Here is a 15,265-nt window from a genome sequence, read left to right as displayed (position 1 = left end):
CTTTGTTTTCTTTTGTCGTCCTCTGCCAGGGTGGGGAGGAAGAGGCAGAGGGACCCAGGGCATTTTGTCCAAACTCTGGTAGAAACGGGTCTGCCTCCACCTCTCCCAGATTTTGAGAACTTTCAGAATGTGGCTCTCAAGATTTGGCCCCCCTCCAGGAGTATATTTTAGGAAGGTTTAAAGTAAATATATTTAGGTCTTGCCAAAAAGGCAAGTGGCTAGGAGGTGGAGGAACTTTTGTAGTCCTAGCTCTGTCTCTGGGCTCCCACCATTCAGGCAGAGGAACGTTACAGGGTCCCCCTGCCTGGCCCAGAGCAGGAGAGCTGACCCAGTCCCCCTGAATGTGGACAGACACCTGCCGACGATCAGCGCGGTCTCTGATCTGTGTGGCTCCCAGCCTTCAGGCGACTGTCCCCCTGGAGGACCCGTCTTAACTCTGTGTGTGGTGTGTGGGCAGAGCTCTTGACGAATTTATAAAGAAGAATTATTTCTTAACCTGCTGGACCCCAGAGCCCTCTCTTAAAAGACTTTCTAGCAGGCAACCAAAGACAAAAAAAAAAAAAGTTACAAATGGAAGTAAAATTGATCATTGAGGCTACAAAGGCACCCCAGGGCAGGGATGGCTTCTTTATTTTTTTAAATTTAAATCCAAGTTGGTTAACATTTAGTTTAATAATGGCTTCAGGAATAGAATTTAGTGATTCATCCCCTATATATAACACCCGGTGCTCATCCCAACAAGCGTCCCCCTAATACCCATCCCCCATTTAGCCCGTCCCCCCACCCAACACCCCCTCAGCAACAAAAATACAGTTTGTTCTCTGTATTTAAGAGTCTCTTATGGTTTGTCTCCCTCTGTGTTTTTACCTTATTTTTGCTTCCCTTCCCTTATGTTCAGCTATCTTGTCTCAAATTCCACATATGCGTGAAATCATTTTGCTTAGCAGAATACACTCTAGTTCCATCCATGTTGTTGCAAATGGCAAGATTTCATTGTTTTTGATCGCCGAGTAGTATTCCATTGTATGTATACACCACGTTTTCTTTATCCATTCATCAGTCAATGGACACTTGGGCTCTTTCCATCCTTTGACTATTGTCAATAGCGCTGCTATAAATATCGGGGTGCATGTGCCCCTTCGAATCAGCATTTTTGTACCCTTGGATAAATACCTACTAGTGCAATTGCTGGCTCGTAGGGTAGCTCGATTTTTAATTTGTCGAGGACCCTCCACACCGTTTTCCAGAGTGGCTGTACCAGTTTGCATTCCCAGCAACAGTGCAAGATTCCTCTCTCTGAGAGTGTCAGATACCATAATTTTGAGGGTTTACATGTCATTTCGTCTTTAAAAATGACTGTATTATTATTAATAAATAATATCTTATTATGGTTTCAGCACTTCTTATTATCAGCTGTAGAACCCTTGTTTTTATAGACGAGAGGTGAAATAGTCTGCCCAAAGCTACATGGCCAGTCATTGACGGTGCCGGGATTTGAACCCAGGCCCAGATACTGGCCTGTGCTCTCTTTGATGGCAACTCTTCCTCTCTCACTGCTCTGACTCATGCTCAATAAATATTTGTTGGATGGCTAACGGACTGCAATAAGCCAAACAATTTAAATAAACAATTGGCCGTAGATGAAAAAATGAGCATAAATACGGTTCACAAGCGTAAACGGCGAAAGACATTTATGGATTTCCATTCGACCAAGGACACACACGGGGTTCTGTCTAAGCAGAAGTCAGAGCAAGGTGAGGAACGGGAAATCCCTTGACATCCATGGATCTGGTCGTTACCAAAACCTCATAAAAAAGATGTCATTTTTTAAAAGATCATCCCGTACTAAATGCAGGATTCTGGCACGTGCAGAGGACATCCGTGGGAAAAATTGGTGAAACCCGAATGGAATCCGGATGTATAGTTGTTAGTCACATACCAATGTTGGACAAATGGTCTGTGGTTAATACAAGACTAACATTAGTGGAAACAGTGAAGTTGTATGTGGGCACTCGCTGTACTATTTTTGCTACTTTTCCACACATCCAAGATTATTCCAAAATAAGGAGCTTATTCAAAGCACGTAATGGCATAGCGAGGCCCCGAGAATGATTTGAGAGTGAGATGCGGATCTGCACTCAGTATGTAAGTATGTGTCCTCGAAACCCAGATGACCGGAGCGAGGGTGGCAAACTGAGACACTTTCGGGGGCCAGGCGAGGAACTGTGGGTGAGTGGGGCAGACCGGCTGCATGTCCTGCAACACATGTTCCCTCTAGAAAGAAACAGCCACCCTCAGGCCAGAGCCGATGGTCACCAAGCAAGAATTCGGGCCCCGTAGAGCCAGCTTCTCCCACTTTTCAAAAGAAGCCGGAAATCTGGACCTCTGCTCACACTCTCCTTACTTATTACTTAAAGATGGCTCCAATAACAAAAATCACCCTCTTCGCATAAGTAAAAACCGTCTGCAGGACAGATACACCCTGTGGCCACCATTTCGCCATTGTCTGACCCAAGCATTTTAAAAATACTCCTGGAAATTAAAACACAAATATCTTTTGACCACGGGCCCGGGGGGCGTCCCCTCTGCTCTTTAATGGGCTTTAGGTCTTTTCGGGGCACAAAGGTGAGGGTTTTCTTGTTTTCTTGATAACATTACACTTGAATGGCTCTCACGGGTACAGGATCCATACTAAGCACTTTCTCTTGGGCACAGTTAAACCTTCCTGAGGATACTGCCCAGGAGCTGCTGACATTCCGACATGTTTAAGTCCATGGCCTTCGGCAGGGGAGAGATTTCTCCAAGTCTGGCCCTTTAAGACAAGTGATTTGGGCTAAAAGTCATTACGATGAAACTCTTTTTTTCCAATGTGTGTATACAAGACAGTAGCTCTGTTTGTACCCTGCATATGAGTCACTTTTGCTAATGTAGTTGGTTTTAAATTAATCTCAGTACTGAAAAGCAGTTGTTCCCAAATGTGGCTGCTTATAAGAATCCCATGAGGAATGCCTTAAAAATTCACATTCCCAGGACCAGACATCCAGAGGTTTTGACTCAGGAGGTCAATACCAGGGCCCAGGAAGCTAGCTGGCTCTATCTATTATCTATTATCTATCATCTATCTATCTATCTATCTATCCATCCATCCATTTATCTATCTATCCATCCATCCATTTATCTATCTATATGTCTATCACCTATCTTCATATATATATATATATATATATATATATATCCATTTATCTATCTTCCTATCTTCAACGTATCTATCCATTTATCTATCTACCATCTATCTGCCTATCTATCTGTCTATCCATCTATCTATCCATCCATCCATCCATCTATCATCTATCTTCTTGTATATCTATCCATTTATCTATCTTCCTATCATCAATGTGTCTATCTATTTATCTATCTACCATCTATCTGCCTATCCATCTATCTATCTATCTATCTGTCTATCCATCTATGTATCCATCCATCCATCCATCCATCTATCCATCTATCATCTACCTTTTTAAGTTCCTTAAGGAACTCTAACGGTAAACCATGTTTGGGAACCACCGGTATGTGGTATGGAATGTTTGGGCCCCAGCTGTGCACTTTGCACGTGAGTGGTACAAAGGAATGTTTGTCTTTTTTACATAGAGTATATACAACAGGAGCTTCCACACAGCACTTTTTATGAGGAGGATCAGTCTCTCATTTCCTGCAGCCCTTGCCGTCTTGGGGCTGAGGGGCAGCATGGAGGCTAACGGTCAAGCCCTCCATGGAATGTGAAGGGTGTGAGTGTGAGGTCAGAAATCTTACTTCCAGGCCTGGATTTGTCACTTAGTAGCTATGGGACCCCAGACATGTCAGTTTCTTTCCCTTCTCAGGTTCAGTAAAGCACTGACATTGGAAGTCCTGAATAGAGAAAGGAAGAGAGGCACCTGCTAGCCAGGTAATCAGGTAATAGGAAATCTGTCAAATGTGGTAGTGCTGTAGTGTCCCAAGGTGACAGCCATGCACATGGAAATCTATCCATCAGGCAAAACATAATCTGATGTTTATAGATGATGATAGACACATCATAATCTATATAGGAGAATTCATCCATCCATTCACCCATTCACTCAATTCATGTTTATTTTCTGAACGTCTGGCCACGAGTCAGGTGGAGGGGTGCATCAGTAACGAAGACCACACTGGCCCTCAAGACATCCCATGTGTAGCCAACGAGACAAACTGGAAGGTCAACTATTTAGCAGTAGGATAAGAGCTACCATAAAGTCACACACAGAAGAGCGGGAAACGTTGCCTCTTCCCAATGTGGTCCTCGTGACAGTGTTGTTGGTTTTCATTTGCAGGTTGGCAAAGTCAACGCTGGTCCTCATTCCTTTGTTGGGCGTTCACGAGATTCTCTTCTCTTTCATCACTGACGATCAAGTCGAAGGATTTTCAAAACTTATACGACTCTTCGTTCAGTTGACTCTGAGCTCCTTCCATGTAAGTAGGCGTCTGAACCAGGATTCCTGTGCTGTGGTGAAAACAAAATGCTCTTGACCCCAGCAGTCTCAGAATTGAGAAAGCCCACGGATGTAAATGAAGCCGTAGTGCCAGTGGGCTCTATGAGAGGGCCTTTGGCACTGGAAGAGTGGGCGGACCAAAAGCATTGCCTTGATCCTGCCAGCGTGACTCAGTGACTAAGAAGCAAAAAGTGCTCTGTTTCCTGGGCGGTAAGAGTTGGTGTCTCTCACAACCATATTAACCGTGAGTATCAACGCGAAGCCTTTCATTAAGTGTCTATTTTTGCTGGATTCTCCGCAGGGCACTGTATGAAACGAACGTTGTTTATGCTTCAGGTGACACACTCAGAATATAACACCACTTGGTAGGAACCAGTGAGTTGAGACCAGGAGGCTCTTGAACCTAGACAGACATGTCAAGATGTGTCAGATGGGGCTGAAACGAGAGCCAAAAGGCCAGCCGTGTTTCCTTCACCTGGATATTTTGGGTATCCATTCCTTAAATGGGCTAATCATTACCCTGTTGCTCACAACAGTGATGATTTTTATTATTTCTCATTATTCTGGGGACCAGGATTCCAGGTGGGGCACAGTTGGGATGGCTCACCTCTGCTCCATACGTGCCTCCCGGGGCTGGAACTTCCAAGATGCTTCGCCACTCATATGTCTGGTGCCTGAACCGGGAAGGCTCACGTGGCTGGAGTGGCTTCATTTGGGTCGAATTTCTGGGGCTTCATTTCTCACTGCCAGCTACATTCCTCAGTTCTGTATCGTCTTAGGGCTTCTCTCTCACTACATGTTCTTTTTCCGTGGTCCTCCTTGCAGGAAAGCTGGAACTTCTTACGTGGCAGTTCAGGGCTCCGAAGGGCACAAAAACAGGGACTTCCAGGCCTTTTATATGCCTAAGCCTGACACTTCCAGTGTGTTTTAACATTTAAAGCAAATCCCAGACCCAGCCTGGACTGAAGGGGAGGAGACCACACAGGGGCACCGATACTGAGAGGCATGGCTCGGTAGCCAAGGCCATGAATGCAAGTGACCACCATAAGTAATGTTGGCAGCAGAGGTCCCATAGAGTGGTCTCAGGACTAATCATTCTAAAATGCTAATATAGGGCAGGACTTCTGGAATGGAGAAGAGAGACTTATGGCACATACCCTCCCCCAAAAGCAACAATAAAATTGGAGCACCGTGGAATCCAGCCAAAGGCATACAAAAGGTTGGGAAGGGTTTACTCAAGAAAAATGACTGAAGCTGAGTGAGAACAGTGGGGTCTGTTGGTTTAGCCTCGAGTGTGTTTGTTCTCCGACCTCATCTCCGTCAGTAAGGAACTTCACTGCAGAGAGGGGCTGACCCAATGTAGATCAATCGGAAAGTGGAAAAAGCCCACACCCCTGGCCATTGTCAGATACAGCAGTGATCTCAGTGGCAAACGATCGAGGAATGACAATATCATAGGCTGACATGGTGGTCCTAACTGGGACGAGAAACAGCCTGGTGAGCTAGCCAGAATTCTAACAGGGGGATCTGAGGAATGAGACACCTGTCATGAGCCTTGATCAGCTTCTACATATCTCTCTGGGGGGCTGGAGGCTTGTGTACATGGACAAGGTTGCACACACACTCGGGAGAGACCAGAGAGGATATCGACACGTTGCTGGCTGAGTTCCCACACACACACACACCCAGTAGGCACAGGAGGTGAAAAATAAAAGCCACCGAAGACTTATAAACTGTCTAAACTTGGAACTGGCCCCCCAGGCCACACGCAGATCCGTTGTCAAAGGGTGTGTAAGCTTTCTTGGCTTCAGGTGGGTGAGCACAACTTCTGACCAATCAGTGAGTAGTCGGGGCCAGGAGGCCAGGCTTACACACAAAACCAAAAGTTTTTGAAAGGAGCACAGACATCAGTGGCTGTGTGCCCCAGGAGAGAAAGATGTCACAGAACTGGCGGTCCAGGCAAATTACTAAACAAACAAAACACCAGCAACCACCCAGGGAGTGGGGAGTAGGGAACCAGATTCCTGAGCTGCTACAATATATGATCTAAAACTTCCAGTTTTGAACACAAAAAGGAAAGTACAAAAACAGGAAAGTATGACACGTACTCAGGAAAAAGAAAATCAGTCCATAGCAACTTGCTGAGAATTCTCTTAGACAAAGACGAAGCTATTATAAATATGTTCGGGGGTGACTGGCTGGCTCAGTTCGTAGAGCATGCAACTCTCAGTCTCAGGGTTGTGTGTTTGAGCCCCACGTTGGGGCTAGCGATTAATTAAAAATAGAATCTTTAAAAAATATATGTTCAAAGGATTGGAAGAAACCATGTTTAAGGAAGTAAATGTATGTATGAAGACAAAGATGTATCGATCAGGAAATCTCAGCACAGAGAGAGAAATGATAAGATAAGAACCAATCTGGGGGCGCCTGGGTGGCGCAGTTGAGGGAGTGTCTGACTCTTGATCTCTACTCAGGTCATGATCTCACAGTCTGTGGGTTCGAGCCCCGTGTCTGGCTCTGTGCTGACAGCTCGGAGCCTGGAGCCTGCTTCGGATTCTGTGTCTCCCTCTCGCTCTGCCCCTCCCCCACTCACACTCTAACTCTGTCTGTCTCTCAAAAATGAATAAACGTTAAAAATTTTTTTTAATAATAAAAAAATTATATATATATATTAATATATATAATATATATATATTAAAAAAGAACCAATCTGGAAAAATTCCGAGTTGAAAAGTACAATAATGGAAATTTCACTTGAGAGGCTTGATGTCAGATTCAGACGCCCCCCCCAATCCCTGCATCACAGGCTTTTTTTTTTTTTTTTTTTTTTTAAGGTTTATTCATTTTTCAGAGACAGAGACAGAGTGTGAGTGGGCTAGGGGCAGAAAGAGAGGGAGACACAGAACCCGAAGCAGGCTCCAGGCTCCGAGCCGTCAGCACAGAGCCCGACGCGGGGCTCGAACCCACGAACCGCGAGATAGTGACCTGAGCCGAAGTCGGACGCTGAACCAGCTGAACCACTGAGGCACCCCTCTGCATCGCAGTCTTAAAGCCACTGCCACCAGGTGGAGCCAGGTGCTAAGATTCCAGGACGGAGCAGGGAGAATGTGCCAGCCCACTGCAGGCTCACCAAAGGCCAGGGACACAGCCTGGGGCATGCGGTCTGGGCAGCTGGATGATGGCTCCTCTCTCCTGTTAGAGCTGTGGCTCTGAGCTGAGACAGGACCCATTGCTAACCTTTTTTTTTTTTTTTTTTTTTCATTATGAAACCATGTTTAAGTTATTTCAATCTTTTGGGGGATTTCAATGGCTAAGCTTTAATAATTTGGGGTTTTATGTTGTTCAGTTTAATCTTCTTTAAAAGGTAATCCCAGGGGCGCCTGGGTGGCTCAGTCTGTTAAAGCATCCGACTTCAGCTCAGGGCATGATCTTGCAATTCGTGGGTTCCAGCCCCGCGTCGGGCTCCGTGCTGACAGCTCGGAGCCTGGAGCCTGCTTCGGATTCTGTGTCTCCCTCTCTCTCTCTGCCCCTCCCCTGCTTGCACTCGGTCTCTGTCTCTCAAAAATAAATAAGAGAATTTTTTAAAAAAGGTAATCCCAAATTAGAGACATCAACAACAAAGCAAGAAGCGACAGCTGTTCTGTCAGTTAGTATTTGATGGTCTTTCTTCCTCTGAGGGCTCGATTGGTCATACGAACCAGGGATCTCACACACTCAAGGCCGTCTGAAGACCAGACAGCCCTGGGGAGCTATGGAAGATTTTGAGGAAGAATCAGCCTATCAGACCCGTCTGGCAAGGGAGCCATCATTTGCTATGTGGCAAACTACCCCAAAACTTCATGGCTTAAAGCAAGGAACCGTGTTATCTTTAATGAATCTATAAGCTGGGCCACCTGGACTCAGCAGGGTGATACTTTGGATACATGCAGGTTTTGAATGGGGCTGAGCACATCTGAAAGCTCGGTTGGGTCAGAACATCCAAAATGACCCATTCACGTAGCTGGACGTTGACACGGTCTGTTGGCTGGGGCTCCAAAGAGGCTCTTAATCATAGAACTTCAGCTCTCCTCCATGTATCTTGGGCATCTCCTAACCGGGCAGCTGGCCTCTCAGAGCATCCCCAAAGCAAATGTTCTAAGAGGGAGAAAGTAGACACTTCCAACCCTCCTAAGGTGTAGGCTTGGAAATCCCAGGATATCTCTTCCACTATGTTGTACTGGCAGAAAGAGTCACAAGGTCATCCCAGATTCGAGGGGAGGGGACAAACCAGGTCTAACACTTCCTGTGAGCGGTAGCATATGCCTACAGGGAGGGGAGAGATCTTTGGGACCATTTCTAGACACTGGCCACCACGCTGGATCCTTTGGTCCTACAGCTGGAGCTCTGCCCTTCACCCTGCACCTGCTGAGGGACGTGAGGAACCAGGGTGGCCCTGCAGACTGGGGCAGGAAGCACACTGAGAGGGTCTGTGCATGCGCAGAGACTTCCCTCCTTCTGAGCACCCCTGCACGGCTCCCCTCCCTGTGGCCAGGCAGAAGTGAGAGTGTGGGTGGGCAGAGGTGTGGGAGCAAATCCGGTGGGTCCCATCTCAGTGCATCGGCAGGAATTGGCATGAACCTAGCAGCTGCTTGGAGGGTCCTTCACTCTTCCGAGTGCTTATTTATTTTCTTTTTTTAAATTTTTTAATGTTTATTTTTGAGAGACAGAGAGAGTAGGGGGAGAGAGAGAGAGAGAGGGAGTGAGGGAGGGGCGGGAAGAGACAGAGACACAGAATCGGAAGCAGGCTCCAGGCTCTGAGCTGTCAGCACAGAGCCCGACGCGGGGCTTGAACCCACGGACTGTGAGATCATGACCTGAGCCGAAGTCAGAAGCTCAACCGACCGAGCCATCTAGGCGCCCCCAAGCGTCCATCTTTAGAGAGTTTCACCTTCAAGGGATCTTTGGGAAGACTGCCCAGTGGTGGTCACGTTGGGAGTGAGCATTGTCTCTTCTGTGGGACCACTCCCTTCTCACTTGCTTTATCTGGAAGGAGAGTTAACTGGACGCCAGGAGGCTCCTAAAATGGTGACCCAAGAACCCGAAGACGTGAAGGACATGTTTGTGATGTGGAATCCTATTTTAGCCAAGTCATTTGTGAGAATTCTAACACCCTTCTGATATCATATGTCCAGAGGCAAGCATGACCAGCCCTGCTAACTGCACCGGGCGGCTGTGAGCCTCCAATGAACTTGTGTGTTTGACAGTGATAAACTGGTCCCACTGTGCCCCTGTTTAGGAGCTATAGCCATGGAATATGGGGTGCATAAGAGAAAGAAAATCCCGCACTGACGGGCAGAGTCCAAAGTGACATCGGGATAGCCAGCATGCTAGACTTTTAGCTTCCATAAGAAAGCATAAAAACTTCCCCTCCCCCCCCCCCCAACCAGGGCAACATGTTATAATTCCTTTACAATGTCAGCTCCTTTCCCAGTACCAGACCCCCCTTACCAGCCACTAGGGGTAGGAGAAATGTTCTCAACAGAGATGGGAGAGTCAGCCTGCCCTGTGACCTTCACTCTTCAGTTGGAAATGTGTCCTTTGCTTGTGAGTCCTGGCTTTTTACAAGGTTCCTCCCATAAACACTCAAGTGCTTGGGTCCTGCACACGTATGGAGGTCCAGTATTTCAGACACACGGTCCAGGCCCCCTAGACCCTCATGTCATGGTGGGCGGGAAGCCGTGGCAGGGAGCTCAGCTCGGGTGGTTATCACATGAGGAAGCATAGGAGTCAGAAAATGCTGGAAGACCAACATGAGCTCGAGTAGCCTTGATTCCAGACCTCTGGCAGTTGAGCAGTGAATCCAGAAAAATTTTCCAACATCAAGTCAGTATCCCTGTACTGAGACTTCCCCAACAGAGATGTTCTGGAAAGGGAAGTGCTGCGTGAAGGTGGCCTATTGTTTTTACTGGGACCCTTGTGTCCACCATTCTTTTTTTTCCTTTAATGTTTACTTATTTATTTTGAGAGGGGGAGGAACAGAGAGATAGGGAGAGAGAGAGAGAGAGAGAGAGAGAGAGAGAGAGAGAATCCCAAGCAGGCTCTGCACTGTCAGCACAGAGCCTGATGCAGGGCTCGAACCCATGAACCATGAGATCATGACCTAAGCCGAAGTCAAGACTCAGATGCTTAACCAACAGAGCCACCCAGGGGCCCCCACAATTCTTTACAAATGACTAGGGAGACAACAGAAAGGAAACTGTCCTGTCCTATTTTAGAAATCGTCTGACATTGTACAAGGCAAGACTCCTGTAGGAGTAAGTTACAGAAATCCAATTCATTCATTCACTCATTCACTCATTCACGTATTCCTTTTATGGATATGATTGAGCTCCTCTCATGTGCCAGACATTTGTTTCCAGTGCTGGGGATCTGGCCGTGAAAAGATTCCAGCCTTGCTGGGGCAGGGGCAGGGAAGGACAGATAATAGCCAAGTTGACTGGCAAGTAACAATATAATTCTCGGGCCACAAAGAATATAAACTAGAGAGCCCACAGCTCTGGTGATATTTGAGCTAAGACCTGGATTTTGAGAAGCCAGTTAGGCAGAGAGTTGAGAGAAGAAGGGTCCAGAAGACAGAAAGTGTGAAAGGACCTCAGTAAGGAATGAGTCATGCTAGTCAGTCTCCAATATGGCCCCCAAGGATCGTCTCCTCCTGGTGCTCACGGCCCCGCAGAGTCCCCGTTCGTATGGAATAGGGTTGACCTGTGTGACCGTATTGTGGACATGAAGTTGTGTGTGGCTTTGGAGGCCACGTCATCAAGGGGTTGTAGTTTCTATTTTGCTCCCTTGGATCAACCCCCACTCTGGGGGAAGCCAGCCCCCGTGTCATGAGGACATTCAAGCAGCTGTGGGGGAGACTGAGGCCTCCTACCACCCACCGGCACCAACGTGCCAGGCGTGTGAGCCATCTTGGAAGCAAGTCAAGCCTTCAGAAGACTAAGGCTCCATCCAACATCTTGACTGTAACTTGAACGGTGACCCTGAGCCAAAATACCCAGCTTAGCCACTGCCAGATTCTTGGCCCATAGTAAGTATGTGAGGTGATAAATCTTTACTGTTTTGATCCACCAAGTTATATGGCAACAGGTAACTAATACATTAGCTTGAGATGCTGGAGGGAACCAGAAGGCCGGTGTGGCTGGAAAACAGTGGTTAAGGGTAAACAGGGCACAAGATCAAGTCAGCGACACAGACACAGAGCCCAGGTCGCCTTTAGTCCCTTCTGTGGTGAGGAGCTATTATTTTATCTAAGCGTGATGAGAAACCACTGGCATGAAATGATCTATCTTTTCTTTATTTTTTTATTTTTTTTTTTACATTTATTATTTTTGAGAGACAGAGCACTAGTCAGGGAGGGATAGGGATAGAGAGAGAGGGAGACACAGAATCCGAAGCAGGCTCCAGGCTCCGAGCTGTCAACACAGAACCCGACGTGGGGCTCGAACCCACGGACCGTGAGATCATGACCTGAGCTGAAGTCAGACGCCCAACTGACTGAGCCACCCAGGCACCCCTATCTTTTCTTTTTTTTAAAAAAAAAATTTTAATGTTTATTTAGTTTTGAGTGAGAGAGAGAAGAGTGTGAGTGGGGGAGGGGCAGAGAGAGAGAGAGAGAGAGAGAGAGAGAATCTGAAGAAGGCTCCAGGCTCTGAACTGTCAGCCCAGAGCCCGGCACGGGGCTCAAACTCACAAACGTTGAGATCATGACCTGAGCTGAAGTTGGATGCCCAACCCACTGAGCCACCCAGGCGCCCCAATCTACCTTTTGAAAACAAATGTTCTGACAAGAGAAGGGGATATTTCTTATCTCACATAAGTGAAAGTTTCAGCATCAGGCATAGCTGGATCCAGGTACTCCAACAAAAATTGTAAATCTTACCATCTCCAGCCTCTGCTTTTCTCTCTGTTGGCATCATCCTTGGACAGGCCCCCTCCATGCAGCTGGGTAGATACTCATGAGCATCTCCAGGCTTCCTTGGACAGGATGCAGTTGGCAAACACAGGGAAGAGAGTTGAACCCATTTTTCCGTTCCCAGTGAAAAGAACTCAGTTGGCCCTGTTTGGGCCCTATGCCCATTTGGGCTGGTTTATTGTGGTGATGACCATCCTGGAACGTGGGGACCGTGACTGGCAGCCTTCCCAGAAGCCCGGGGAATAGGGGAGGGTGAGCTCCCAAAAGGAAAGAATGAAATTCAGGCCCAAAACAGCCGAGGCTCACTGTGGGCAAGTAGACGTGGGACGGCGGTCTTGTACAATATTTGTACAACTGGATGAAGAATATAGGGTCTTTGGGATTCCATCGTCATTCACCTGTAAGCATCTAAGCGAACATCTGGGCTGATGTGAGGGGTGGGGGTCAAAGTGAGAAGAGACCCCCACGAAATCCAGGTTAACATAACCCGGATGACACCTCTGGTTAGTGCTAGCATTGTGATTGTCTGCCTCTTCTGGAAGCTCCATGGACTGGCGGGCCTTTGGGCTTTCCAGGGGACTCTCAGACACCTTTGACTGAGTCAAACCTCTCACCGCCTCCTCCTTTTGTTACAGGGATTGCTCGTGGCTTTGCAGTACTGTTTTGCCAATGGAGAGGTACGTCTCCGGAGCGGCCAGCCAGGTTCCGGAGAGGCCGGGGTTAGCCTCCTGCTGTCCCCGCTGGAGGTGGCGGGTCGTGTGATGGTGCCGTGGGGCGGGGTGGGTGCAGTGCCGGGCACGTATTGGGACAAATTTGTACTCTGAGCACCCAGCAGGGGGAGCAGGAGGCAGCTGAGACCAGTGGGAAAAGGTGTTGGGATGAGTGAAAAGCTCACAACCCAACCCTGAGTCAATCAGGGCACCGTAGCTATTTGAGACTCAGTTTTCTCATCTGTACATTGGGAATAATATCTGTCCCTGCCCTATAGTATTGCCCTGGGCTTGCTGAGCTCCTGGGAAAAGCCCCACACCTGGTAACTATGATGGCTTTTCTTATTAATATTCTTGCAAGCCTTGGAAAGGGGCTCGAAAGGAGGAGGGCAGGGGCCAGACGGTTCTCTCTCGGCTTTAGGAGTTGGTGGAATTTCCAGGCCCCCTTTCACCCACTAGAATGGGAGCTTCTCGACAGCAAAACCCGCTTCCCCCTCCCTGTTCATTGCTGCTGCCTCTGTCTTCTCGAGGGGGCACCTTGCCCGCCAGGCACGTGTCCTGTGCTGCCTTGACACAGTCCTTTCCAGAACACCGTATCTCAAAGCTCTGCCCCCTCGCCCCACTGTCCTGCTCAGCGTCCTGTGCTTCTCAGTTTCTTCTGTCTGCTCATCATCCCCAGTTAGGAGGTAAGTGTCCCAGCGGCGACACATAGGAGCCACGCAGTAAATAATCACCGAGAGGACACACACACACACACACACACACACACACACACGGCAGAGTGACTCCAGGGCAGTGACCCGCCCTCTCTCCCCTCCACCCCCACCCCGGCAGGTGAAGGCTGAGCTGCGCAAGCACTGGGTCCGCTTCCTGCTCGCCCGCCACTCCGGCTGCAGGGCCTGGGCCCTAGAGAAGAACTTCCGATTCCTGGGGAAATGTCCCAAGAAGCTGTCCCAGGCAGACGGCAAGGGGACGCTCCAGAAGCCGCAGCCCTCGCCGGGCGGTGGGCAGCTCCTGCACCTGGCCATGCAGGGCCTGGGGGGGCTGGGCGCTCGGCCGCCGCGGGGACACGGGGCCTGGCCCCGGGGCAGCAGCCTGTCCGAGAGCAGCGAGGGAGACTTCACCCTGACCCACACCATGGAGGAGATTCTGGAAGAGAGCGAGATCTAGGCTGGAGGCCCACCGCCCTGGCTCTGCTCCCCGAGAGCACGGTTCAGAGTCACCGGTCTTCCCCACGCACCCCGGCCACTTTGGCATCAAGTTCACGTCCCAGTCTTGCATGCTGGAGACCTTGAGGGGAGCGTGATCCGGAGGCTGAGCGGGGTCCGGGCCATTAGAGTCAGGCTCAGCGACTGAATGCATAAGTCAAGGGGCTGAAGGAAAACCACAGGAGGAACGGCCTAGAGAAATACGTGTTCATTCCCTGGAGTGTCGCTTTTAGAGAGTGCAAAATGCATGTGTACATGGGCGGGTACGTTGCCAGGGGACCAGATACAGCCACGCAACAGGGGGAGGGACGGTATGGTATTTATCAAGGCAGGTTGCCAGACTTAGGAGTTCAAATACATAACAGTCAGTTACATTTGCATTTCAGATACATGAATAATCGTATTGTAGCAGTATTCCCCTTTATCTGCAACTCAGATGAAGTCCTGCATCCTGTATTTTATTTGGCAACTGCATTGTCAAGGATGCTTTGCAACACGGGTGGGGACAGGGTGAGGCAGGTGAAGAACGCAGTTTGGGTACAAGATTTCGGACAGTCCTGGGAAAAACACCTCGATTGTCACGATAAGTGATATTTTAACACGACATTAAAAAAATAAACTATAATCCGCAAGCTACAGCGGATGGGCCCTTTATAAACATAACTTTTTATCAGAACCAGGGCCAGGCTGAGAGTGAGGTCAGTTCCTACAAAGGCGGGGTCTGATCCTGACTATTGACTACTCTGCTCATCATGGACTTTTTAATATTCGTTTCTATTTTTAAATGATTGCCCCAAAATATTATTTATCTTGGTGATTGAGGTTTTCTTGGCACTTTCCCCAGGACAGACGAGGGCATAACAAAGCAAAGGGGTATTTGTGGGGGGG

The 15,265-nt window shown here is 48.4% G+C and overlaps 2 protein-coding genes across 2 annotated transcripts in view; one reads left to right on the top strand and one right to left on the bottom strand.

The window, feature by feature from the left end:
• Window positions 1–14,710, top strand: part of GLP2R (glucagon like peptide 2 receptor) — a 52,650-nt gene extending 37,940 nt beyond the window's left edge. The window contains exons 11-13 of the mRNA XM_049638105.1: window positions 4,350–4,488; window positions 13,095–13,136; window positions 14,004–14,710. Of these exons, the coding sequence (XP_049494062.1) occupies window positions 4,350–4,488; window positions 13,095–13,136; window positions 14,004–14,339 (517 nt within the window). The 3' untranslated portion in view covers window positions 14,340–14,710. The remainder of the gene's footprint in view (window positions 1–4,349; window positions 4,489–13,094; window positions 13,137–14,003) is intronic.
• RCVRN (recoverin) overlaps window positions 14,432–15,265 on the bottom strand; it is a 2,297-nt gene continuing 1,463 nt past the window's right edge. The window contains exon 2 of the mRNA XM_049635360.1: window positions 14,432–14,542. Within this exon, the coding sequence (XP_049491317.1) occupies window positions 14,432–14,542 (111 nt within the window). The remainder of the gene's footprint in view (window positions 14,543–15,265) is intronic.

This window comes from Panthera uncia, chromosome E1, assembly GCF_023721935.1.
Source record: "Panthera uncia isolate 11264 chromosome E1, Puncia_PCG_1.0, whole genome shotgun sequence".
In the NCBI taxonomy this organism is placed as follows: domain Eukaryota; kingdom Metazoa; phylum Chordata; class Mammalia; order Carnivora; family Felidae; genus Panthera; species Panthera uncia.
Note: the sequence above shows the minus strand (reverse complement) of the source record. Positions and strands in the feature narration are given on the sequence as shown.